General features: G+C 34.2%; 1 protein-coding gene across 12 annotated transcripts in view; it reads left to right on the forward strand.

Moving 5' to 3' along the window:
- HERC4 (HECT and RLD domain containing E3 ubiquitin protein ligase 4) overlaps positions 1 to 26,773 on the forward strand; it is a 137,481-nt gene that overhangs the window by 32,584 nt on the left and 78,124 nt on the right. For 7 of the 12 annotated variants that reach the window (XM_060642616.3, XM_060642607.3, XM_060642610.3 and 4 more), the window contains 5 exons: positions 1,672 to 1,761; positions 2,631 to 2,707; positions 5,667 to 5,888; positions 6,980 to 7,071; positions 16,291 to 16,421. In XM_060642616.3, coding sequence (XP_060498599.1) covers positions 1,672 to 1,761; positions 2,631 to 2,707; positions 5,667 to 5,888; positions 6,980 to 7,071; positions 16,291 to 16,421 — 612 coding nt within the window. The remainder of the gene's footprint in view (positions 1 to 1,671; positions 1,762 to 2,630; positions 2,708 to 5,666; positions 5,889 to 6,979; positions 7,072 to 16,290; positions 16,422 to 26,773) is intronic. The other 5 variants (XM_060642613.3, XM_060642614.2, XM_060642617.3 and 2 more) reach the window with 2 other exon arrangements.

A 26,773-nucleotide genomic window follows, 5' to 3' on the forward strand; every position in this document is an offset into this window, starting at 1 on the left:
AGAAACTAATTAAAGATGTTTGACTTATCAGCTTGGTCAAAAGTAAAATTTATTTTCTTTATTTCACTCAATTTTAAACATATTTAAATTTTAGATTAAAAAGAAAAAGTATTTTTTTTTTAATTTTTTTTTTTAATGTTTATTTATTTTTGAGACAGAGAGAGACAGAGCATGAATGGGGGAGGGTCAGAGAGAGGGAGACACAGAATCTGAAACAGGCTCTAGGCTCTGAGCTGTCAGCACAGAGCCCAACACGGGGCTCTAACTCAGAGACTGCGAGATCATGACCTGAGCCGAAGTCGGCTGCTTAACCGACTGAGCCACCCAGGCGCCCCAGAAAAAGTATTTTTTAATGGTAGAGCTAGGTTGATTGTTAGCGTAAATTTTTTTTTAATGTTTCTTTTCTTTTTAAAAAAAAATTTTTTTTTTACATTTATTTATTTTTGAGAAACAGAGTGAGACAAAGTGTGAGTGGGGCAGGGGCAGAGAGAGAAGGAGACACAGAATCTGCAGCAGGCTCCAGGCTCTGAACAAGAGGTCAGCACAGAGCCTGATGTGGGGCTCAAACCCACAAACTGTGAAGTCATGACCTGAGCTGAAGTCGGGTGCTCAGCCGACTGAGCCACTCAGGCGCCCCTTTAATGTTTATTTTTGAGAGAGTGAGTGAGTACATGAGAGCAGGAGAGGAGGAGAGAGAGAGGGAGACAGAGGATCCAAAGTGGGCTCTTGCGCTGACAGCAGAGAGCCCCATGTGGGACTCGAACTCATGAATCTTGAGATCATGACCTGAGCTGAAATTGGATGCTTAACTGAGTCATCCAGGCACCCCATAAACAATAATGCCGCAGTACAGTATCTTTCCTTGTCACTGTTGCAGACATGGCCAAAGAAATTAACATTTATGTTGTATACCAAGCCTTATAATAATTTTGGAAATGCGGAAGTCACCAAGTATAAATTGCTATGCAAATTTAGAAGTTTGGGGGCAGACTTTATGAATGGTTTACTACTACAGCCTCAAAGACTTTGCAAACTCATTTATCCTTTATCAGTGTATTCATTACACACTTTTTGCCAGGCACTGTGGTAAGCGCTGGGAATTCTATGGATATAAGACACATAATTTGCCTTTACAGAGCTTATTGTTTAGCAGAGTACACTAGTAATAATTAAATGAATAAGTACACTAGTAATTAACAGTGATAAATGCTGTGAAGGAAGAAAACATAAGGTGCTATGAGAGTGTAATATTTGAAATATTTTATTTGGACTCGGTACCTGGAACAGGTTTTTAAAAACAGTTAATACATTTTAAAAAATACTTCATATAGTTCACTGGTCAGTGTATCATGTGCCTGATATTCAAAAACAGTAAAAGTGAATGTTCAATAACTTCAGCACAGTTGCACAAATCCATTTATTTTTTATTTCTGTTTTTGCATTGCTAGTGTTTGATTTTGCTAATTGCAGAAAAATGGCATTTTGCTACATTTGAAAATCTGAAGGTGCATTGGATCCTGCTAACCTACTGGATTTTGCTAATTTAGAGCAGTGCAGCCCTCAGGTTTTGTAGTTAAGAACATATATCCACTAAATAAAAATATTTTTTGTACAACAATATGGAATTAGAGTAACTCTCCTTTCTCCTGCTCAAAATTTGATTTGCTGAAGCTGCCTCCCGAAAATCATGGGTATCGACACTCTGGTCAGAACTTGCTCCGGACTCTCATATGGCAGAATCAGGTCAGGTGGCAGTATCAGGTAAAGGGAAATAAGAAACATATTATGTTTCCTTCCCCCTTTCTATCTTGAAAACATTCATTCAGGAAAAACAGAATGACTAGGAGGAGGGGAAATGCATAAAAAACACCTGGGATGATTGATGCAAAAAGTTGCTTGATTTTTGTAATGTTTTAAAAATTAGCCTTTAGGATTATGTTACATTTAAGGAAAAATCAAAAATTGGGCTCAGGGGGAAGAAACTATAAAAATATAAGGAAAAAATGCAAGATGGTAGAAATATGACTGAATGTATCAGTGATCATAATAAATGTGATGAGTAAATTTCTCTACTAAAAAATTGTTACTATCACTGGTTTAGATGCAGAGGTAAAGGATAGCTCAAAAGGAATAGGTTTCATAATCTGTGAATTGGTAGCACCACATGATAGGAATCTCTGTTGATTCTTAAGGAGCCTTATAGACAACATGTATTAAATGAAGCCAAACACCAATTTTAGACAAATTAGTTCATGTACATTTGTTTCACAAATGTATTGCCAGGTTTCACACTTTAAGCTAAAGATTTTTTTTTTAATTTTGATAAAACATCTGAATTATAAAAACACTGAGGAATACTTGAGGCGTGAGCTTAGTTTACTTTGCTTAAATACTTTTTTCAAAGTGTTTTCTTATTACACCTCTTAATTTTTTCACACTAGATTTTGTTTACTGTTGTTAGCATAAATAGTTGGGTAAATTGACTTGTATAAAAATACCATGAAATAACTAGGTCAGTAGGAAACTGCTTGCACATAGTAGGTGGTCAGTAAATGGCATTAATAAATAGTATTCAGGATCCATTTATTAAATGGAATTAACTGATTTTGATCTCTTTTTTTATTTTCTAGAAATATTAAAAGTTTGTCAGATATCCAGATAGTACAGGTTGCTTGTGGTTACTATCATTCACTTGCACTTTCTAAAGGTAAGTATTGTTTTCATTTTCTTGCCCTTTTACAGTCTTATTACATGGTACTTGAATTGAGTAGAAAGTCCTCCAACTTTGTTCTTATTCAGGATTGTCCTGGTTCTTTTTGATCTTTTTCATATCCATATACAATTTAGAATTAGCTTGCCAGTCTTCACAGGCACACATATTCTGGGATTTTGACTGGGATTAAATTGTTTCTGTAAATCAGTTTTAGGAAAATCCTTATAATATTGAATCTTTTAATTCTTGAACATGTTATGTCCCTCATTTCAATCTCCTTTTAATTTTTCTCAATAGTATTTTGTTGTTTTCTGTGGAGAGGTCTTACACATCTTCTATTAGATTTTTCCATAGATATTTGACATTTTTTTATTGTAAACAGTATCATTTCCAAATTGTTGTTGCTAGTATATAGACATGAAGTTGATTTTTGTGTCTAATTGTTCTATAGTGTGCTAAATAAATGCTAAGCCTTCATAGATGGGGAAGGTTATAACTTGCTCAGTCTCATTTAGGATCTTAGACTTTTTGTGAACAGTAACAAAGAAGGCTATAAGCATTCTCTTAGCTTTGTTTGCATTTGTTTCTTATTCATTTAACTTCTTCATATGCCAGCTAAGGATTGTGGCATGGGTTACTATGTTGGTCTTTACCATTTAAAGCATAAGTTCCAGTGGCTTCATTATTACTATTATTTAATTCATTAAATGTCTAGTGAGGCCTACTGTGAATGTAGCACTAGGCTAGAGCTGTGGGGAAATACAGGTAAGATAATACAGTTACAGACAGCATAGGGTGGCAGTGAGAGGAGCCAAAGTGACCAGAACAAATTATTTTAGGGATCATGACATGTAGTGGAGGGAGCAGATATACAAATAAATAACTAGTTTGAGGCAGAAAAAAACTGTACTATTTTGGTCAAGGTCGAAGTAAAATGCTATGTGAATGAAGAAAAAAGTGTAATTTGTTCAAATCAATAAGAGACTTGTTAACAATAAGAGACTTGGTATTTGATACAAGTCTTAAATGATGAACAAAATTTATTCAGAATTAGAGAAATGTTGAGAAGTAGCTAGAGGAAGTGTTGAGGATTGGTTAAAGAGGTAGTACCAGTAAATCAGGAAAAAAATCAGGCATAAAATCAGGAAAAGTATTTTGTGTATTTGAGTATCAGCATATAGTTTTATGTGGGTATTGTGAGAACATGAGAGACATACTGATACTTCAGTTGAGGTAATGTGTTACAAAGGCCTTAAATGCCAGTATTAAGGCATTTGCATTTCTATAGGCAGTGGGGAAGCTGGCATCTCTGTATTCTTTGTTGTTATTTTGTCAGCTCTTTTGATATTTTGGTAGGTAGATCCCAAATAAATTTAAACCCAAAGGTTTTACTGATGAGGAGGGCAGTTTTCTGCCTTGACTTACAGGGATTCTTTTGCCTTGTTCAGCTTCATGGCTTTAGCAGTATTTTACTCATTTAATGATTTTCTTTTTTTTTGATCACTCATTATGAACTAGGCACTTTAGAGTGTACAATGTGTAGGGGTAAGCAGTACACTACTAGCTGGTACCTAATGGTACGGTCATATTCACATAAATTACAATATAATTATGTACTGTGAAAAGGGACTGTAAAGAAAAAAGTTTAGGATTATTTAAAACATGTAGCAGGGGACTAAACTTAATATGGGCCACCAGGGAAACCTGCTTCCTTCTGGGAGAGAGTAGAAGTGAACTAGACAAAGATGAGGGGAAGGTCTACACAGAGAGAACTGTAAGCGTGTGAGAAGTGAGCATTGGAGAATGTAAAGGAAGACGAGTGTCACTAGAGTAGAGTGAGCGAGGGAAGAGACTGATATGAAAGGAGCTTGGAAACAGGTAGATTATGTAGAACATTACTTTTAACGTTGTTAAAAGTGCTTATCCCAGTACCAGTGGGAAGGCACTGCTATATTTTTTTCAGGTGAGCAACATTATCAAATCTATATTTTAATAATACCTCTATGTATATATACACATGTCTGCTAGTATGTGCATAGAATATTTCTGGAAGTACATACCAGTAATTGGTAAGAGTGGTTGTCTCTTGGGAGAGGACCTGGGGGTCTAATTTTTAGAGGGAAACTTATTTTTAAGTGTATACTATTTTATCGTGTGAATTTTGAAAACAATTATTAGTGCCACTTAATAAGAATAAATAAAAAGATGTCTAAAGTTGCAAAACAGGGTGGCAATTGGGGGAGCAAAAGTGACAAGTAGAATCAGGTGAGATGGTGAGGAGTGGATCTATGTGCCATATTTTTCTTTAGTAGGAAAACTGTGGTGGTATGTGATAGATTGATAACAATCTGTGTATAAGGTAAGAGAAGAGTTAAGGATGACTCTCCATGTTTATGGGTTGTGTTACTGACTCAGTTATAATATCACATACTGAGATGGAGAACACTGGGAATAGGTCCAGATATGGGAGGTGGAGGGGGGTCATAAATTGTTTGGAACACACTGAGCTGGGGGTGCCTTTGTAATATCCAAGTGTAGATACCACATAAGCATTGGATACATGGGTTTATTGCTTATAAGAGAGGTCTGGTCTAGTGATAAAATTTTGAATGTGATCAGCATATAATAACTGAAGAGTTGGTTGAGTGCCTCTTGGGATAAACCAAAGAATAAAAGTGAGACTTGAGGAATATTAAATAGAGATGGTTCTATCATAAGGAATGTGAGGAAATGAGACTAGACTACCCTCAGTTATGTGACTTACCCATTTATTAGTAAAGTTGGTCAAACTGTAAGTGTACCAATACAGAATGTTCTTACATGTTTCCATATAAAAGGGGAATATGTATTTCTATTTGATGAGAGGAAGAATGTCTCAAAATAACTGATGATGTTCAAATGAAATTTTGTATGTATGTGAAAAATAGTTAATTTTATAATTTCTGTTTTACAGCAAGTGAAGTCTTCTGTTGGGGACAAAATAAATATGGCCAATTGGGTTTAGGCATTGACTGTAAAAAGCAAGCCTCACCACAGCTGATCAAGTCTTTGCTTGGAATCCCTTTCATGCAAGTGGCAGCAGGAGGAGCCCATAGTTTTGTACTCACCCTTTCTGGAGCTATTTTTGGATGGGGACGCAACAAATTTGGTCAACTAGGTCTTAATGATGAAAATGGTAGGTTTTCATTATTTATAGATAAATGTACTTAAAAAGAGATGATCTTTTGAGATGGATCAGTGATTCTTAATATCAGGAAGAAATGTACCCATATCTTTCCTGATACGGAGAAGGGGATAAAAGATTTATTTAAAAATTCCATTTGGTAATATTTTTTAAGGGATTGTGGGAAGGCCAGAAAATACCATCTTATTGCAAAATAAACTCTAGAAAGTGTATCTGGATAAAAATCTTTGTTTTTAGATGTTCATTAAAAGAAAGTTGTGAAAAACATTACTGCAAATTGGAAATCACATTACTGGCCATCATTGGTGGAAAGAAGTTGTAAAATTATTCTGGAAAGTAACATGGAGTGTTAATCTATTTGAGTTTTTCAAGGAAGTATTTAAATAATCTGAGTCATTAAATCTTTATCTTGGGCTTCACTTTTAACATGGATTCTGGAGTCTTGAAAATAAACAATTTGAATTTTAAAAAATTATAATTACTTGAAACAAGTTAGGATCTTGGAACTGATTTTTCATAACTGCATAAGTTCAATGCCAATATTTGAAATACAAAAACTAATTTCATCAAGCTCAACATAATTGTCATGATTTAAGTGGACAAAAGTGAGTCGTTGGTCTAGTAACTAGCAACTGGTAATGATAAGCAAATAACACTCAGAATTTTAAAATATTTTATTGTGCATAAGAAAAATATGTCAGATTAGGACATTTTTTTTTCTGCTACAAAGTAGCAGGAAGTATAATTTTCATGCGTTTAAATAGAATCCTGTGAGCTTAATTATCATGAGGTAAATATAAAGAATGATGTGTGTGTATTGGAAACAGATAGTTTTGAAATTCCTTGATTTCTAGTTCTGTGTAGATTGGTGTTAGGGCACTTTAACACTTAAATTACTCTTTAAAACCCTCCTTTAAAAAGATCTGGGAACCCAGTTAATTTGGCTTGTACTACAAAATCATTGACTTACAGTTAAAAATTATTTGCCATTGTCTACTGAGCTTGGGAAGCTGTAAAGGAAACACATTTTAGAAGAGTTTTAATTTAAGAATACCATTAACATTTCTTGTTGGAATTTTCAGATAGGTATGTTCCTAATTTACTGAAGTCACTAAGAACTCAGAAAATAGTTTATATTTGTTGTGGAGAAGATCATACTGCTGCACTAACCAAGGTATTGTATTCCCATAAAACTTCTTTATTATTATTCATGGTAGTTATTTTATAATTAGTGAATGTTTTCATGATATTTACTTTAGAACTTGAGTATTAATTAATGTCTAAAAAATAATCTTGAAAAAAGCACTAAATTATTGTCAAAAACAATTTACCTTAATTTTCAACTTTGTTTCAGGTTATGTAATGTGAATTATGATCTGTTAAATGTGATAATACATTTTGTTGAATTTCTCAAGTTCATGTGTAATACTGCTTTAGGAATATTTTGAATGAAAAAGTTCCCTTTTAGTTTGTCATACTTGTCATGCTATGTGTATCAATCCCGTTTATATTGTGTAACTGTCTCATTTTAATTTAACTCTCATTGGGCTTATAAATTCCATATAACAAGTAATAGAGGAGAATGAATCTATTATCCATAGGCCAGGAATTATGCAGTTATAATGAGCTTTCATCACAGTCTCATTAATGGTTTTAACTCTTTCTTTTCTTGGGTATGTGCCATTACATTATCATTACTATGTAGTTCTCTAGTGATTGGAAGGAAAATGAAAATAAAAACCTTAGATTAACCTTTACCAGGAATATTATTGGCACATTTTTTATTGGCTGAATTAGATATGAATGTGTTTGCTTTATCTTCAATTTGCATAGTACATAAATTTGCAAGAAAAAGTTAACTTCTAATCAGACTTCTACACGCACAAAATTCTACACACCCACATTGGGATTTTTTTTTTTTTTTTTGATAAGAATTTTTCTTAGTTCTCAAGTATAGTATATTCAGTACTTTTAAAAATATGACTAATTATAAAAATTGATTTTTAAAATTTTTATATTACTGTACTTGCCTTTTAGTAAGGAAATTTTACTTATCTGCCAATCTTATTGTATTTTATTGATTTTTATCAAGTTACAGATGTAATCACTAAAGTCTTGTTAAATCATGTTGGCATGTTCTAAATTCTAGTTGTTCTCTTCTGTCATAGGTATTTAGAATAAATAAGTCTATGTTTTTAGTTTTTTTTGTTTTTTTTAAATAAGTCTATGTTGAAATACTAGTGTAAAAAAATATCTTGTGTATTATTCCTTGGTGTTAACTTTGTGGTGGGAAGGCTCACAACGTTAATGTTTTATCAAATTCAGCCCTTCAAATAACCACTTATCTTATTTTCTTAGGGTATGTAACTGTTTATAGCTATTGAGTTTTTTTTAAATCCCAGTCTTCTGTGTTCCTCTCAAGAGAGTAGCTGGTGATACTTGTTCACTGGAATTTTGGGAGAATATTATTTTTAACAAAATCAGATAGTTTTAAATATCCCAATAGGAAAATATTTTATTTCCCTTGATTTAAGTTAGAATATAGTTCCATATCCATATATCTTTTGTTTTTCTGGAAGAATTTCTTGCAAATAAATTAGGATTACTAATTTAGGACAAAGCAGTTTTCTTGTGCAAAACCTGTATTAGGAAAACAACATCAGGAAAAATTTAAACAGACTTTTAAAAACAGAATAAATAATGTAAAGAAAGGTATGTTAATGGGTATGAACACACTATCATAAAGATGTCAACTTTTTTTAGGTTAATTTACCAATTCGTTATGCAAATCAGGGGTGCCTGGGTGGTTCAGCTGGTTAAGCATCTGATTTTGGCTCAGGTCATGATCTCATAGTTCATGAGTTCCAGCCCCACATTGGGCTTTGCACTGACAGTGCAGAGCCTACTTGGGATTCTCTCCTTCTCTCCCCACCCCTCCCCCACCCGCACTTTCTCTCTCAAAATAAGCTCAAATCAATAAGCTTAAAAAACAAATTCATTATGCAAATCACATATACATACATCTTTTGACTTAGCAATCCTACTTTTAAGAATCTGTCCTAAAGATAGGAAATTATATATGCACAAGGTCATTAATTGTGGCTTTATTTTAATAGCAAAAGAATGAAAGAATGCAGATGTCTATCAGTAGCAGCCTAGTTGAATAAACTGTGGTAACCACACAAGACTTGTAAAACAGGTGTTTAACATTTAAACACGTAAACATGACTTGTAAAATAGAATAAGGAAGATCTCTGTATTATGCTGTGGAATATCTTCAGCATGTATTGTTAAGTAAAAAGAGGAAGGTACAGAATAATTGCCTTTTGTATAAGCAGGGATAAAAGATGAACATGTTATATGTTATTTATATTTTTAAAAATGTAATAGCTAGATCAAATGTACCTTGCCTTATCATTTTGACTTTACAACTTAGAAACTGTTACATATAATTAAAAAGCAAACATGTTTTTAAGCAATTGCTAACAATTGAAAATAAAAAAAATAGTGGCACTACTACAAAAGGAGAATTCTTTTAAGTCCTTTTACAGTGCAGTGTTTTGTTGTATATCACTAGTGGGAAATAGCCTGAATATAAACCGAATTGCCACAAAAATTTTAAACTGCATTCTGTAGTCTTCCTGTTAGTAGTAAAATTGATAGTATTATTTTCAATATATTACACACAGGATAAGAAAAAGCAAATAAGTACTTTACTGTTACTGGAAACTATGGTTTTCAGCTTAAGACAAAAGAAACATAAAACAATAAGAATTAAATTAAAATCTCCTGATTTTTACTTTTATTTATTTTTAATAAGTTGTTTTTTTTTTTTTTTTTTTTTTTTTTTACAGTTTATTTATTTTGAGAGAGAGAGAGCATGAGCTGGGGAGGGGCAAAGAGAGACAGAGAGCGAGAGAGAATCCCAAGCAGGCTCTTTAGGGTCAGTGCAGAGACTGATGTAGGGCTCAAACTCACAAAACCTTGAGATCATGACCTGAGCCAAAATCTAGAGTTGGATGCTTAACCAACTGAGCCACCCAGGCACCCATTGTGATCTTTACTTTTAATCAGAAGTGTTAGTAGGAAGTCTTACTCTTTTTCTTCTAAAAAAATTTTTTTTTCTTCCATGACCACTGAATGGTCCTAGAAGTAATTAGCCATGTACAATGTGGAAGCAGTGAGCATCACTTGATTTAGTAGACTCAATATGAAAAATAACCGGAGCTTCTTAGAGAAGAGTCTGATTTCATATCTGGGGCAAAACAGAACAAAACAAAAAAGTGTGAGAATAGCTTTGGGTATTATGTGTTACAAAAAAGGAGACTACTAAGGTCATGTCTGTGGGACAACATCAAGGAATTTTTCACAAAAAGAAGTAACAATGGCAATACATGGAAATATACCAAATATGTAACAATTCATGACTTCATTATAATACTCTTCTTCAAATCAATATAAAGCAAACATCATTGCTTATCTTTGAAAGTTGCTAGGACAACTCATTTTTCTAAAAATTCATAAATAAGAAGGAAACATTTTTCTTGCTTCCTATTTGCAGATTGTATTTCAGAATAACTTAATAGTTGATGAATTAAGTTCTCTATAGAAGAATTCCAACTAATCTAAGAGAAATAATAAGATTAGAAAATTTCCATTTTATACTCCCTAATAATTAATTGAGACAAAGATCAAAATATTAAACTTAATGTGGATGGATTAGGCTGTGAAACTTGTTAACTTGCTTATTTTTAACATTATCAACCAGACATGTGCTTTGTCGTGATGAAATAAAATAATCAGGAAAATTTAAACATGGCATCAGTATCAGATAATAATTAAAATTGAAGAGGTCAATTCTTGAAGAGGATATAACAACTGTACCTATGTATGCACCCAATACAAAAGCACCTAAATAATATTATGCAAATATTAACAGAGCTAGAGGCAGAAATAAACAGTAGTAATAGTAGGGGACTCTAACACTCTACTTTCAACAATAGGTAGGTCATCCATACAGAAAATCAATAAGGAAATATTGGACTTGTATTACACTTATACCAAATGCACTAACATACAGAGCACCCCATCCAACAGCAGCAGAATACACATTCTTCTGAAGTGCACAATAGAATATTCCGCAGGAGAGATCGTATGTTAGATCACAAAACAAGTCTTAACAAATTTAAAAAGAATTGAAACGATATCGAGTATCTTTTTCAGCCACAATGGTATGAAATGGTATGAGTCAATAATGGGACGAGAGCTAGAACATTTGCAGGTATGTGGAAATTAGAAAGCACACTCCTGAACAGTCACTAGGTCGAAAAATAAATAAAAGGGAAGTAAAATATCTTGAGACAAGTGAAAATGGAAACAACATACCAAAACTTATGGGATGCAGCAAAAACAGCTCTGAGGGAGATAGATAAAAATAAGCTATGTCACCATAAATCCAGTAAAGTGTTTATAACATAAACAGCTACATTAAGAAAAAGATCTCAAAAAAGCAGCATTTATACTTCAAGGTACTGGTGGGGGTTGGGGGGAGAGCAGGGAAACCAAAGTTAGCAGAAGGAAGAAAATAACAGGTCAGAGCAGAAATAAAGACTAAAAAAACCAGTAAAGATAACCAAAACTAAGAACTCTTTTCCTGAAAAGTTAAAAAAATAATCGATAGATGTTTAGATAGATTAAACACTATCAGAAATAAAGAGACATTACAACCCATACTTCACAAATAAAAGGACTATAAGAAACTATGAACAATTATATGCCAACAAATTAGATAACATAAATGAAATGGATAAATTCCTGGAAACATTCAAACTACCAAGAGTGAATCATGAAGAAATAGAAAAATCTAAACAGACTTTTAACAGGTAAGGGGAGTGAATCATTAATCAGAAATCTCCCAACAAAGAAAAACCCAGGATTAGATGACTTCACTGATGAATTTTACCATTTAGTAATTAATTACTGCCAGTCCATCTCAAACTCTTTGAAAAAATAGGAGACATTTTTAAATGCATTTTATGAGGCCACCATTATCTTAATACCAAAGCCACACAAAGACAACATAAGACAATAAAATTACAGGCTACTTATCCCTAACAGACACAGGTGTAAAACTCAACAAAATATGAGCAAACCAAATTTAACAGTACATGAAAATGATCATATACCATGATCAACTGGGATTTATCCCTGGGATGCAAAAATGTTTCAACATCTGCAAATCAGTCAAAGCCACATTAATAGAATGAAGATTAAAAGTCATATAAACATCCTGATGTAGGAAAATCATTTGGCAAAATTCAACATCTTTTCATGATAAAAATTCTCAGTATAGAAGGAATATACCTCAACATAATAAAGACCATAAATGACAAGCCCACAGCAAACATATTTAGTGGTGAAAAGGTGAAAGTTTTTCCTGTAAGATCAAGAATAAGATGGAAGATGCCTACCTTTGTCACTTCTACTCTAGTACTGAATCCTAGCCAGAGCAGTTTTAGTAAAGAAAGAAATGAGGTGTTCAAACTAGAGAGGAAAAAGTAAAATTGTCTCTGCACATGACATATATATAGAGAACCCTAAAGACTCTACCAAAAGTCTATTTGAAAAAAAAATTTTTTTTTTTAACGTTTATTTATTTTTGAGACAGAGACAGAGCATGAACGGGGGAGGGGCAGAGAGAGAGGGAGACACAGAATCAGAAGCAGGCTCCAGGCTCTGAGCCATCAGCCCAGAGCCCGATGTGGGGCTCGAACTCACGGACCGCGAGATCGTGACCCGGGCTGAAGTCGGACGCTTAACTGACTGAGCCACCCAGGCGCCCCCCAAAAGTCTATTTGAACTAATACATGAATTCAGTAACGTTGCAGGAAACAAAGTCAACATACAAAAATAATTGTATCTCTATACGCTAAGAACAAACTCTGAAAGAAAAATTAAGAAAGCATTCCCATGTACAATATCATTAAAAACAATAAAATACTTTGGAATATGGGGTCCCTGGGTGGCTAAGTCAGTTAAAGCATCCAACTTCAACTCAGGTCATGGTCTCACAGTTTGTGAGTTCAAGCCCTGTGCCGGGCTTTGTGCTGACAGCTCGGAACCTGGAACCTACTTTGGATTCTGTGTCTTCCTCTCCCTTTGCTCCTCTCCCACTTGTGCTCTGTCTCTCTGTCTCTCTCTCTCAAAAATAAACATTAAAAAAAAAGGGGGGGAGGAATAAATTTAACCAAAGAGTGAAAGACCTGTATACTGAAAACTATATATGACATGAGTGAAAGAATTGAAGACCTAAGATAAATAGATACCACATGTTCTTAGATTAGAAGAATTAATATTGTTAAAATGTCCAAACTACTGAAAGTGACCTACAGATTCAGAGTAACCCCTATCAAAAGTCCAATGGCATTTTTCATAGAAATAGAGCAGGCAATCTTGAAATTCATACGGGACCAAAAAAGACCAGGAATAGCCAAAGCAATCTGGAGAAAGAACAGCAAAGCTCGAGCATTGTGCTTCCTGATTTCAACTGTAGTGATCAAAACAGTATACAACTTTATAAAAACAGACACATAGACCAATCAGATAGCCCAGAAATAAAACCACATATATATATAGTTAACTAATCATTGACAAGGGACCAACAACACACAGTGGGACAGGTTGGCTTCTTCAGTAAATGGTGCTGGAAAATTATCCATATGTAAAAAAATGAAATTGGACGTCTGTTTTTACCACTCATAAAACAACTCAAAGTGGATTAAAGATCTAATAAGACCTGAAACTAAAACTTGTAAAAGAAAACATGGGATGAAAAACCCTTTGACATTGGTCAAAGCACAAGCAACAATAGCAAAAATAAATAGGTGGGACTACAAACTAAAAAAGTTTCGGCTCCACAGAGAACACCACTGAAGTGAAAAGGCAGTCTATGAAATGAGAGAAAATATTAGCAGACCATTTATCTGACAAGGGGGTAATATTCAAAATATAAAAGGAACTCCTATAACTCAATGGCTAAAAAACAAATAGTCTATTTTAAAAATGAACAAAGGAGCTGAATAGATACTTTTCCAAAAAATATATACAAAGGATATCTGGATGGTTCAGTAGGTTTACCTGCCAGCTCTTGATTTCGGCTCAGGTTAAAAATCTCACAGTCTGTGGGATTGGGTCCCTTGTCTGGCTCTGTGCTGACAGTGTGGAGCCTGCATGGGATTCTCTCTCTTTCCCTCTTTCTCTGCCCTTCCCCTGCTCGTGCACACGCTCTTTCCTTTGTCTCAAAATAAATAAACTTAAAAAAAAATACACACACACACACAAATAGCCAAACAGGTACAAGAAAAGGTGCTTAATGTTAACATCACAATCATCAGAGAAATGCAAATCAAAACCACAATGAGATAACACCTCACACCTGTTAGGGTTACTCTTATCAAAAACCAAAGGACAAGTATTGGTGAGGATGTTAAGAAAGGGGAACCCTTGTTTCCACTGCTGGTGGGAATGTAAACTGGTGCAAATGGAAAACAGTATGGAGGTTCCTCAAAAAATTACAAATCGTGGGGCACCTGGGTGGCTCAGTCGGTTGGGTGTCTGACCCTTGATCTCCACTTGGGTGTTGATCTCAGGGTCATGAGTTCAACCTCCACATTGGACTCTTGCTGGGCATGAAGCCTACTTTAAAAAAAGAAAAAAAAAAACAAAAAACAGGAAAGAAAAAAAAATTACAAATAGAACTATATGCCCCAGCAAATTCCACTTCTGGGTGCATATCTGAAGGAAATAAAAACGGGTTCTTGAAGAGATAACTGCACTCCCATGTTTATTGTAGCAGTTTTTCACAATAGCCAAGAAACAACCTAAGTGTCCATTACCAGGTAGATGGATAAAGAAGATTTATACATATATGTGTATATACACATACACACTGGAATAATATTCAGCCACAAAAAAAGAGGGAAATCATTTCCAACAACATAGATGAATCTGGAGGGCATTATGCTAAGTGAAATAAGCCAAACAAAGATAAATATTATGTATCATTTATATGGAAAATCTTTAAAAAGAAAAAGTCAAATTTGTAGAAATGGAGAGTAGAATGTCTGCCAGGGGCTGGTGGGGTGTAAAGAAATGGGAAATTGGTCAAGGGTATAAACTTTCTGTTATAAGATGAGTAAGTTTTAAAGATCTGACGTATGGCGTTGTGACTGTAGTTAACAATACTGTATCCTGTACCTGAAATTTCCAGGAGAGTAGATCTGAAGCATTCTTACCAAAAAGAAAAAGTATGTGAGGTGTTGATGTGTTAATTAACTTCTTTGTGGTAGTCATTTCACAATGTATGTATATGTCAAATCCCATTGTACACTTTATATACAATTTTATTTGGCAATTCAGTTATACCTAAATAAAACTGGGGAAAATGATACCAGTTACAAAAAACCATAAGAAGTAAAAACACTTTTGCTGTTTCTATCAAGAAATTAATACTAATTTTGTAAATGCGATAATAGTATTACTGTATTGTATGTTTTTATATGTTAGAGGTTTGTGCCATTGAAGATACATACATATTTATAGGTGAGATGATTTGATGACCACAGTTTGCTTTAAAGTACTCCAGTACTTTTTAGGGTGCCTGAGTGGCTCAGTAGGTTATTTCAACAAATACTTTGGAAAAGTTTTTGGAGATTTGTGACAATTTGAAAAAACTCACAGGTAAACTGTGTAGCCTTTCTTTTATGCCCCCCCCCCCCCAAAAAAAGGTGGTTATTGTTTATGTTATCAGTAAGGCTTTCAGTCAGAAATAGGCTATTTTTAGGTAATCAAAAGTTGTATGTGGATTTTTGACTGCAGAAGGTGTTGACATCCCTAACCCCTGCACTGTTTAGGGGTCAACTGTATATTGTAGCAACTATGTGTTAAAAATAGGTATAATTGTGCATTCTGGTTTACTTATACTCTTTCAGCTTTTATGTTAAAAGCATAACCAGTTTGAAAACTGAAGATGATACCATTTTTTGGTTTTGTGATATTTTATAGTTATGTACTTGGGATTCAGTAAATATAATGATAGTGAAAGGCAATGCAAAAAATGATTAGTATCTCTTTAATAGTGGCTCCAACTAAATATAATGAGAACACAATTAAGTACTTCTAAAATATGTGAAAATAACCTCAACCTGGAACTTAGTTTTAAAACATTTTACCTTGAAAGGTCAGCTGTCATCTGTTAAATTGTGGAGACAATAGAAGAGAAAAATTGACCCCATGTATTAAAGATTAACTTATTTTCTTAAATTATTTTCTTTCATCAGGCTTTCTAATGATAAAGAGTTTTGTCTTTTTTTTTTTTTCTTTTTTTCTTTTTAAGGAAGGTGGAGTGTTTACTTTTGGAGCTGGAGGGTATGGTCAGTTGGGTCATAACTCTACCAGTCATGAAATAAATCCAAGGAAAGTTTTTGAACTTATGGGAAGCATTGTCACTCAGATTGCTTGTGGAAGGTAAGTTATCGTATACGAGTATTTTAGTCTCTATAATTCAGTTACTTAAAATTTTTTTTAACAGTCCAGAGGTCTTTTATTTATTTATTTTTTTAATGTTTATTTATTTATTTTGGGGGAGAAAGGGGAGAGGGAAGGGGAACGTGTGTGGGGGATGGGCAGAGAGAGGGAGAGAGAATCCCAAACAGGATCTGTGCTGTCAATGCATGATCTCCTGACCTGGGACAAGTCAAGAGTGACACTTAACCAATTGAGCCACCCAGGCACCCCTAGAGGTCTTTTGTTTTTTTACACCTTCTTGGCCATGAATTTATAGGGAGTGAGTTCTAGCAGCTGAAGCTTCTTTCCATTGGTTCTCACAAACTGTATTTCTGTGGTTGGAGCATGCTGGCACTTCAGTTGAACTCAAGTACTTTTTTCTTTGGCTTCCTTTTTTAATGATCATTTCCCTTCACATGTTTGAGGAAGCTCTATCTTGGCTGTCAGAGTACTTAATGTTTTCAGTATGCACAATAATTTTCTAGGCAAGAAGAATCTTGTCTTTGTTTATTTACAACAATGCCACCAGCATGCTGGGTATCATCATAGACTTCCAGTTTTGCCTTGGTAACATTTGTCCGGCATTCCTTTTTGAATAGTGCCCATCCCCTCTATGTCTATGGTATAACCTTTCTTGTGGATTTGCGTGTGTGTGGTCAAAGTACCAATTCCATGTTTGCTAAAAGGCCTAGAGAACATATAGGGGTGTCTCTCCTTTTTCCCTTTGTGTTGGTCATTTTGCAAATTACTAGAAGGTGGCAGTTCCTAGCTGAAAGTAGGTATTTTTTTTTTAATGAGTTGTTTAGCATTCTAGGAATCTAAGATAAAAACATTCTTCCTTAAATGCCTGATTTGCTGGTGAGGAGTAATAGTAACAGGAGAAACATCATTTATACTTATTATTTTACTTTTCTCTATTCAAAAAGATTTATCTGGGGCAAGATGTTAATATATATGTGACATTGTATTTATTGTATGTAGCATCACACTTGAGGGTGAAGTATAGGTCATCTTTTTTTTCTTTTTCTTTTCCACCTTTTTAAATTTAAACAGTGAGGAAATTGAGCAGTTAATTGACACCTGAGAGTAGTTATTGCTGAAAGTTGAATTGGAATACTGATTTCCTGATTCCCAATTCTTGGGAGTAAGTACAAGAGTCACAGCTTTGAAATTGAGCTTCACTTTTGGTGGATTAAATTAGGTAGACTCCCAAAAAGCAAAATATACTTTGTTTGACTAACTCAGCTTGATTTTTGCCTCATAGTATATATCCATATAAAATATAGTTCAGTCTTGCCAGCTGTTAACTTCAAATACATGAAATCACACTGTAGGTAGTCTTTGGTAGCTTAGCTTGATTTTTGCCTCATAGTATATATCCATATAAAATATAGTTCAGTCTTGCCAACTGTTAACTTCAAATACATGAAATCACACTGTAGGTAGTCTTTGGTAGCTTTTTTTTTTTTTTTTTAACAGGCATTTATTTGTGTGCTTCCAGTTTTTGGCAATTACAAATAATGTTGCTTTGAACATTTGTTATATGATATACATAAACCTTTATATTTCTAAGTATGTACCTAAAATGGGATTGCTGGGTCATAGAAGATATTTAACTTGAATTTTGCAGGTTAATGTCACCCTGTTTACCAGAATTTACATTCCACATTTATGTGTCCTTGTCCCCATTTGGCATTGTCAGACTTTGAAATTTTTGCTAATCTGTTGGATATATAGTGTTACTTAATCATGATTTTAGGGGTGCCTGGGTGGCATAGTCAGTTAAGCATCTGACTTGATTTCGGCTCAGGTCATGATCTCATGGTTCATGGGTACGCATTGGGCTGTGTGCAGACAGAGTAGAGTCAGCTTGAGATTCTCTTTCTCTCTTGGCCCCTGCTCGCATGCTTTCTCTCTCTCTCACAAAATAAATAAATAAACCTTTTAAAACATCATGACTTTAATTTGCATTTCCATGATTTGATATGGATTGGATTGAATCTGTAGATCACTTTGGGAAGTATTGATATTTTAACATTAAGTTTTCCAATCCATGAACATGAAATGTCTTTCCATTTATGTCTTTAATTTCTTTCAGTAAGTTTTGTAGTTTTCATCCTATATCTTTTATCTTTTTGTTCAATTTCTAAATATCTTATTCTTTTTGATACTATTGTAAATGGCATTGTTTTTTAAATTTCTTTTTCGATTGTTCATTATTAATGTATAGAAATACAATTGATTTTTGCATTTTGGTTTTGTATCCTGCTGTTTTGGTGATTTTTGTTTCTTTTTTTTTGTTTTGTTTTTTAGTTCTGATAGATTTTTGGTGGAATCTCTAAGGTTTTCAACATATAAGATCATATCATTTGTACACAGAGATAATTTTACTACTTTCTCAATTTAGGTGCCTTTTATTTCTTTTTCTTGCTAAAACTTCCAGTACTTTGTTGAATAGTATTCAAAGTAGACATCCTTGCCTTGTTCCTGATCTTAGAGGAAACTTTCAGTCTGTCACCATTGAGTAGGATGTTTATTGTGGGTTTTTCATAGATGGCTTTTATTATGTTGAAGTAATGTTCTTCTATTCTTAGTTTTTGAGTATTTCAAAAAAGGGTGTTGAATTTTGTTGATTTTTTTTCTGTATCAGTTGAAATGATAATAATGGGTTTTTTTCTTCATTGCCTTAATATTATAAATTACTTTGATCAGTTTGCATATGTTGAACCATCCCTGCATTCCAGGAATGAATCCCATGTGCCTTTGCTGTACAGTTTTTTAATATACTACTGGATTCTGTTTGCTAATATTGTATTGAGAATTTTTGCATCACTGTCCATAAGGGATAATGGTCTGTAGTTTTCTTGTAGAGTCCTTGTCTGACTTTGATATCAGGACAGTGTTGGCCTCGTGGAATGAGTTAGAAAGTTACACCCCTTCAAGTTTTTTGGAAAACTCTGAATAGGATTGGATTTAGTTCTTTTAATGTTTGGTAGAAGTCACCAATGAAACTATTTAATGTAGGGCTTTTCTTTGCTGGGAGATTTTTTTTTTATCAATTTAGTCGTTTTACTGTTTATAGATCTTTTCTGTTTTCCTATTTTTCATGATGTAGTACTAGTAAATTTTGTATTTCTAGGATTTTGTGTATGTTATCTAAATCATCTAATTTTTGGCAAATAATTGCTTATATACTCTTCTTATGATCCTTTTTATTTTGGCAGCATTAATAGTAGGGCCCCTACTTTACTTCTGATTTTAGTAATTTCTTTTCTTTTTTCTTAGTCAAGTTAAACTTCTGTCAGTTTTGTTGATCTTTGTAAAACCAGCTTTTAGTTCCACTGACTTTTGCTATTTTTGTATTCTCTATTTCATTTATCTCAGCTCTAATTTTTCTTCTGCTAGCTTTGTGTTTAGAGTTGTAAAGTTGGGTTGTTCACATGAGATCTTTCTTGTTTTTGAATGTAAATTTCCCCCTTATCACTACTTTCCCTTCATTTCTTGTTTTGATATATTGTGTTTTCATTTTCATTTATCTCTTACGTCTTTCTGATTTGTCTGTGATTTCTTTGATTCATAGGTCATTTAAAAGTGTGTTGTTGAATTTCCACAAATTTGTGAATTTTGTAATTTCCTAATGTTACTGATTTCTAATGTTATCCCATTGTGTTCAGAGAAGATACTTTATATCGTGTCTTTTAAAATCTATTGAGACTTACTTTCTGGCCTACCATATGGTCTAATGTGGATAGTGTCCATGTCATTTGAGAAGAATGTGTATATTATTGTTGTTGAATAGTGTGCCCTATTAGATCTAGTTGACTTACTGTGTTGTTCAAATTCTCTTTTTCTTTACTTCTGTGTGGTTATTCTGTTTTTGAGAGTAAGGTTATTAAAGTCTCTAACCATTATTGCAGAATAATTTCTCCCTTCAGTTCTTTCAGTTTTTGTTTTATATATTTTGATGGTCTTTTATTAGATGTGTAAATGATTTTAATTGTTACTTTTGCTGTATTGAACCTTTTGTTGAAATATAATGTCCTTTGTCTCTTGTAACCCTTTTTGATTTAAAGTCTGTTTTGTCTGCTAATTGTATGGCCATTTTGCTCTCTTTTGGTTATTGGCATGGAATATCTTTTTTCATCTTTTCACTTTTTGGTCTTTTTTTTTTTTTAAAATACCATTCTGCCAGTCTCTGTGTTTTGAGTGCACAACTTAACCCATTTACATTTAAAGGTAATTATGAGATGTAGGGACTTCTGTCATTTTGTTATTTTCTTTCTGTATGTCTTATACTTTTTTGTTCTTCATTTCCTGGATTTACTGTCTCTTTTGTTGTTGTTGTTGTTTTAGTGAAATGTTTTAATTCTCTTCTCATGTCCTTTTCTGTATATTCTATAGCTACTTTCTTTGTGGTTACCATGGTGATTACATTTAAGATCCTGGAGTTATAACACTAATTCACATTGATACTGGGTTAACTTCAACAACATACAAAAACTCTGTTCCTGTATGGCTCTACTGCCACCCCCTTTCAGTTATTGATTTCACAACATAACTTATTTATACTGTGTGTCACAGTCATACCATCTGTGAATCAGTTTAGCTTTATTTCTTCATTTCTAATACTTATGCTTAACATATCTCTTGTCCTAGTGTCCTGTCTGGGACACCAGGTTGATGTTCACTAGAAGTGCTAAAGATCAAGGCATGTTGTCCATGTTCTGTCTGTGAGCAAACCTTCAATATTTCACAATTAAGTATCATGTTTGCCATAAGTTTACTGTAGATAACCTATATCACATTAAGGAATTTTTCTTTTTTTGTAGTGTAGAAGGATTATTTATTTATTTTTAATGAGTGGCTGTTAAGTATTTGATGTTGGTCTTTCTGGATCTATTGAAATGATTTATGATTTTTCTCCTTTAATCTGTTAATTTGGTGAACTATATGAATGGATTTTAGTAAATAAAAACAGCTTTACTTTTCTGTAGTAGCTCCAGTTTAATCATCTATGTTACCATTTTGTATAGTGCTGCATTTGGTTTACTAATATTTTAAAAATATTACTTGTATTTATGTTTATCCCTGAGCTTGGTTTGTAATTTTCTGTTATTTTTTGTTTTGTGGGTTTGTTTTTTTTTTTTTAATTTAGTTAACATAGGGTGCAGTATTGGTTTCAGGAGTAGAATTCAGTGATTCATCACTTAGATACAATACCCAGTGCTCATCACAAGTGCCCTCCTTAATACCCGTCACCCATCTAACCCATCTCTCACCCACTTCCCTCTATCAACCCTCAATTTGTTCTCTATTGTTAAGAGTCTCTTGTGGTTTATTTCCCTCTCTCCTTTTCCCTCCCCCTTTTCATATGTTTATCTGTTTCTTAGATGCCACATATGAATGAAATTATATGGTATTTGTCTTTCTCTGACTTATTTTGCTTGGCATAATACATTCTAGCTCCATTGATGTCATTGCAAATGGCAAGATTTCATTCTTTTTGATGGCTGAGTAATATTCCATTGTGTATATATACAACTTTTTTATCCTTTCATCAGTTGATGGACATTTGGGCTCTCTCCAGTTTGGCTATTGTTGATAATGCTGCTGTAAATATCAGGGTGTATGTATCCCTTTGAATTTGTGTTTTTGTACCTCGGGGTAAATACTGAATAGTGTAATTGCTAGATCTTAGGGTAGTTCTATTTTCAGTGTTTTGAGGAACCTCCATACTGTTCTCCAGAGTGGCTGCACCAGTTCTCATTCCCACCAACAGTGCAAAAGGAACGTTTCTCTTTTCTCTGCATCCTCGCCAACACCTGTTGTTTCTCGTGTTGTTAATTTTAGCCATTCTGACAGGTGCAATGTGGTATCTCATTGTGGTTTTACTTTGTTATTTTCCTGATGATGAATGGTGTTGAGCATCTTTTCATGTGTGTTAGTCAACTGGATGTCTTCTTTGGAAAAGTATCTATTCATGTCTTCTGCCCATTTCTTAACTGGGCTATTTGGTTTTTGGCTGTTTAGTTTGATAAGTTCTTTATAGATTTTGAATACTAACCCTTTATCCAATATGTCATTTGTAAATATCTTCCCCCATTCCATAGGCTGCCTTTTAGTTTTGTTGATTGTTTGCTGTGCAGAAGCTTTTTATCTTGATGAAGTCCCAGTAGTTCACGTTTGTTGTTATTTTTGCCAGGTTTTATTATTAAGGTTATGCTAGTCTAATAATATATATTGGGGATTATACCCTTGTTTTCTCTTTATTTGAAAGAGAACCACTTTAGAAGTTAGTAGACCTTGTCATTTAAAGCCATCTGGGCTTGGTATTTTCTTTTCTGGAATTTTATTTTATTTATTTTTTTTTTTTAATTTTTTTTCAACGTTTTTTATTTATTTTTGGGACAGAGAGAGACAGAGCATGAACGGGGGAGGGGCAGAGAGAGAGGGAGACACAGAATCGGAAACAGGCTCCAGGCTCCGAGCCATCAGCCCAGAGCCTGACACGGGGCTCGAACTCACGGACCGCGAGATCGTGACCTGGCTGAAGTCGGACGCTTAACCGACTGCGCCACCCAGGCGCCCCTTTTCTGGAATTTTAAAAGCATTCTTCAGTTTCTTTATAAGGTAGCTTTAAAATTTTTTCTTGTCCATTATTTGTAATTTAGATTTTTCTATGAATTTTTCCATTTTTGTTTAAATTGTAAACATGTGAATGTAAAATTTCAGTATCTATATTAGCCTATTGCTATACAAACAACATGCCAGTGACCTATAAAAATAAATGTTTATTTCTTACTCTATGGATCATCTGAGATGGTTCTTTCTCAGGCTATGGGTCACCTGGAGTGGCTCTTATTTTTGCTTCAAGTTGGGACAGCTGTTTCAAGATGTATGACCATTAGGGAGACTTCGCTCAGTCTGCAGCTGAGCAGGGATGGCTTTGTTACGGGTCTCATTTCAGGCCAGAGAACAGTGGCTACCTCTGGGTATTTTATTTTTTTTGGGAGTAGCACCTGTACGTGTACTTCTCAAGCTTCTGCTTCAGAAATCCTGTTGACCAAAAACAAATTACATGACCAAGAGTAAGGTTAAGGTAGGGGGAATGCATGGTGCTTATCTACCATCAGGTTGTAACAAGACTGTGCGTGTTTAATACTACAGGATAGTAAAGAGGTGGAATTATATTTTCAGTAGACTACAGTATTATCTTAAAAAAATTTTTTTATGTTTGTATGATCTATAGTGATCTCTTGTTTTTTTCCTGTTTTGATGTTGGTAAATTTTCCTTTCTTTCCTGATCTTTTTTTTTAAACCTCCATTTCTAGAGGTTTATCAATTTATTAATCTTTTCACAGAACCCACTTTTTTTCTTTACGATCCATATTTTGTGTATATTTTTCATTTCATACATTTCAGTCTTTAGTTCATTCAGTGGTGAGATGCAGTGTTCTGTATATGCCCATTATATAGTTTTTATTTTTAGTTTTTTAAATGTTTATTTTTGAGAGAGAGTGAGCGAGCAGGGGAGGGGCAGAAAGAGAGGGAGAGAGAGAGAATCCCAAGTGGGCTCTGCTCTGTCAGTACAGAGCCTGACGCTGGGCTTGAACTCATGAACTGAGAGATCATGACCTGAGCTGAAATCAAGAGTCAGATGCTTAACCGACTGAGCCACTCAGGTGCCTCAATTATGTAAAGTTTTTCTAACAATGTTCAGATCTTCTGTGTGGCATTTTTGTTTGTTGGCTTGTTTTGCTTGACCATTTTTTAATTAGTCACTGAAGAAGAAATATTACAGTGTTCTATACTGTTTGACTGTTTTTAATTTTTTCTTGTAAGTTTGACAGTTTTTGCTTTTGAGTCCATCTTAAGTGCATAAAATTCCAATTTTATCTCTTCTTGGTGAATTGAAATTTTTATCATTGTGATTGTGACCTCTAGACCACTTTTTAATGATACTTTTTAAAATTTATTTTGAGAGAGAGTGCACGTAGATAGAAGTTGGGGAGGGGCAGTTCGAGAAGGAGAGAGAATCCAAAGTAAGCTCTATGCTTAGCTCTGAGCCCATCGTGGGGCCTGATCATGACTTGAGCAGATATCAAGAGTAGGTTGCTTAACAGACTGAGCCACCCAGGCACCCCTGGGTCTCTTTTTATCTGATGTTAATAGGGCTACTCCTACTTATATATTTTTTCCTATATTGTATGTTATATTCATTCTTTACATATTTTTCATTTATACATAATCTTTTACCTTGTCTTTCTGCGGGTTTTGGATGACTATCATGTAAACAGCATTAAGTTAGATCTTTAAAAATTTAGTATGGTAGTTTTGCCATTTGCGACAACATGAATGGATCTAGAGGGTATAATGCTAAGTAAAATAAGTCAGAGAAAAACAAATATTATATGATTGCACTCATATGTTAAGAAACAAAAGGGGTGCCTGGGTGGCTCAGTTGGTTAAGTGTCCCAACTCCTGATTTTGGCTCAGGTCATGATCTCACTGTTCATGGGATTGAGGCCTGCATTGGGCTCTGTGCTGACGGCACAGAGCCTGCCTGGGATTTTCTCATTCAGTATAACACTGAATGTTAATTATATTCAAATTAAATAAAAGAATCCACTCTGGCAATCTTTGTCTTTAAATTGACCATTTTGTCAGTTTTGTAATTACGAATACATTTGTATTTAATCCTGCCATAATATTTTATGTTGTCTTTGTCATCTATTGTATAATGTGTTGTATTGTATTTATTTTTGTTTTGTTTTATTATTAGAGCAAATGCTCATGATTAGGGGAGAGGGGCAGAGGGAGAGAGAGAGAGAGAATCCTAAACAGGCTTCACACTCCATGTGGAGCTCAGTGCTGGACTCAATCCCACCACCCTGGGATCATAACCTTAGCTGAAATCAGGAGTTGGACACTCAACCAATTGAGCCACTCATGTGCCCTACTATCTATCTTTAAATATTTTATTTTTTTCTTCTCTAATTTTCTTTTCTTTGGATTGATTAATAAATAACTTTTTCTTTTTCTGGCATTATGAGGACCTCTCGTTTACCTTTCCCAAGTTTTCATTCTCTATATTTTAAACTTCACAAAAACATTGTTTCATATAGTCAGTGTACATTTAGAAATGCCTATATATTTACTACCTTTTTTTTCTGCTCTTCATATTTTCCAATTCCTTTGGTCTGAACATCCTCTGGAATTTTCTTTGAATAGATCTGCACACTCTTTTATCTATCTAAAAATGTTTTATTTCACTTTAATTCTTTTTATTTTTTTATTTTTAATGTTTGTTTATTTTTGAGAGAGAGAGAGAGAGAGACAGAGTGTGAGTGGGAGAGGGGCAGAGAGAGAGGGAGACACAGAATCTGAAGCAGGCTCCAGTCTCCAAGCTGTTAGCACAGAGCCCAATGCAGGGCTTGAACTCACAAACTGTGAGATCATGACCGGAGCCGAAGTCAGACACTCAACCGACTGAGCCACCCAGGCCTCCCATATTTCACTTTAATTCTTTAATGATGTTGGCTATGATGGAATTCTAGCTTGGTAATTACTTTCAGTGCTTTGAAGATAACATTCTACTGTCTTTTGGCTTTGCTTATTGAGAAGCCAGCTATTAGTATGTTGCTCCTTTGAAGGTATTATGTTTCTTTTTTTTTTTTAATTTTAAATGTTTATTTATTTTTGAGAGATGGAGAGACAGCATGAGTAGGGGAGGGGCAGAGAAAGAGGAAGACACAGAATCCAAAGCAGGCTCCAGTCTCTGAGCTGTCAGCACAGAGCCCAATGCGGGGCTTGAACTCATGAACTGTGAGATCATGACCTGAGCCAAAGTCGGACGCTTAACCAACTGAGCCGCCCAGGAGCCCCTGTTGTGTTTCTTTTTAAATCTTTTTCCAGTTTTGCTTTCATTTTTCAGGGTCTGATTTCCTCATTTTCCTATGGGGCTTCTTGAGTCTGGAATTATACCTTTGATCAATTATGGGGGATTCAAAGCTATTATCTGTTTAGACATAGCTTCTCCTTTCTTCATGGAACTCTGATTGGATGTATATTGAATCTTCATACTCTGCCTTGTAGCTTCATTCTTTATTTTCCACATTTTTGACCCTCTTTGCTGCTTTCCTGATTGTTTTTATTATTTATATTTCAGCCCATTATTCTTATGCTGTATCTATTTTTCATTAAATCTGTCGTTCAAGATCTTGATTTCAGTTATTTTGGATTTTTTAGTTCTAGTAGTTCTTACAGGTTCTTTTTAAAATCTGAATTTTTTTTTCTTTAGTGTTTCCAGTTGT

Source organism: Panthera onca, chromosome D2 (assembly GCF_046562875.1).
Source record: "Panthera onca isolate mPanOnc1 chromosome D2, mPanOnc1 haplotype 2, whole genome shotgun sequence".
Taxonomy (NCBI): domain Eukaryota; kingdom Metazoa; phylum Chordata; class Mammalia; order Carnivora; family Felidae; genus Panthera; species Panthera onca.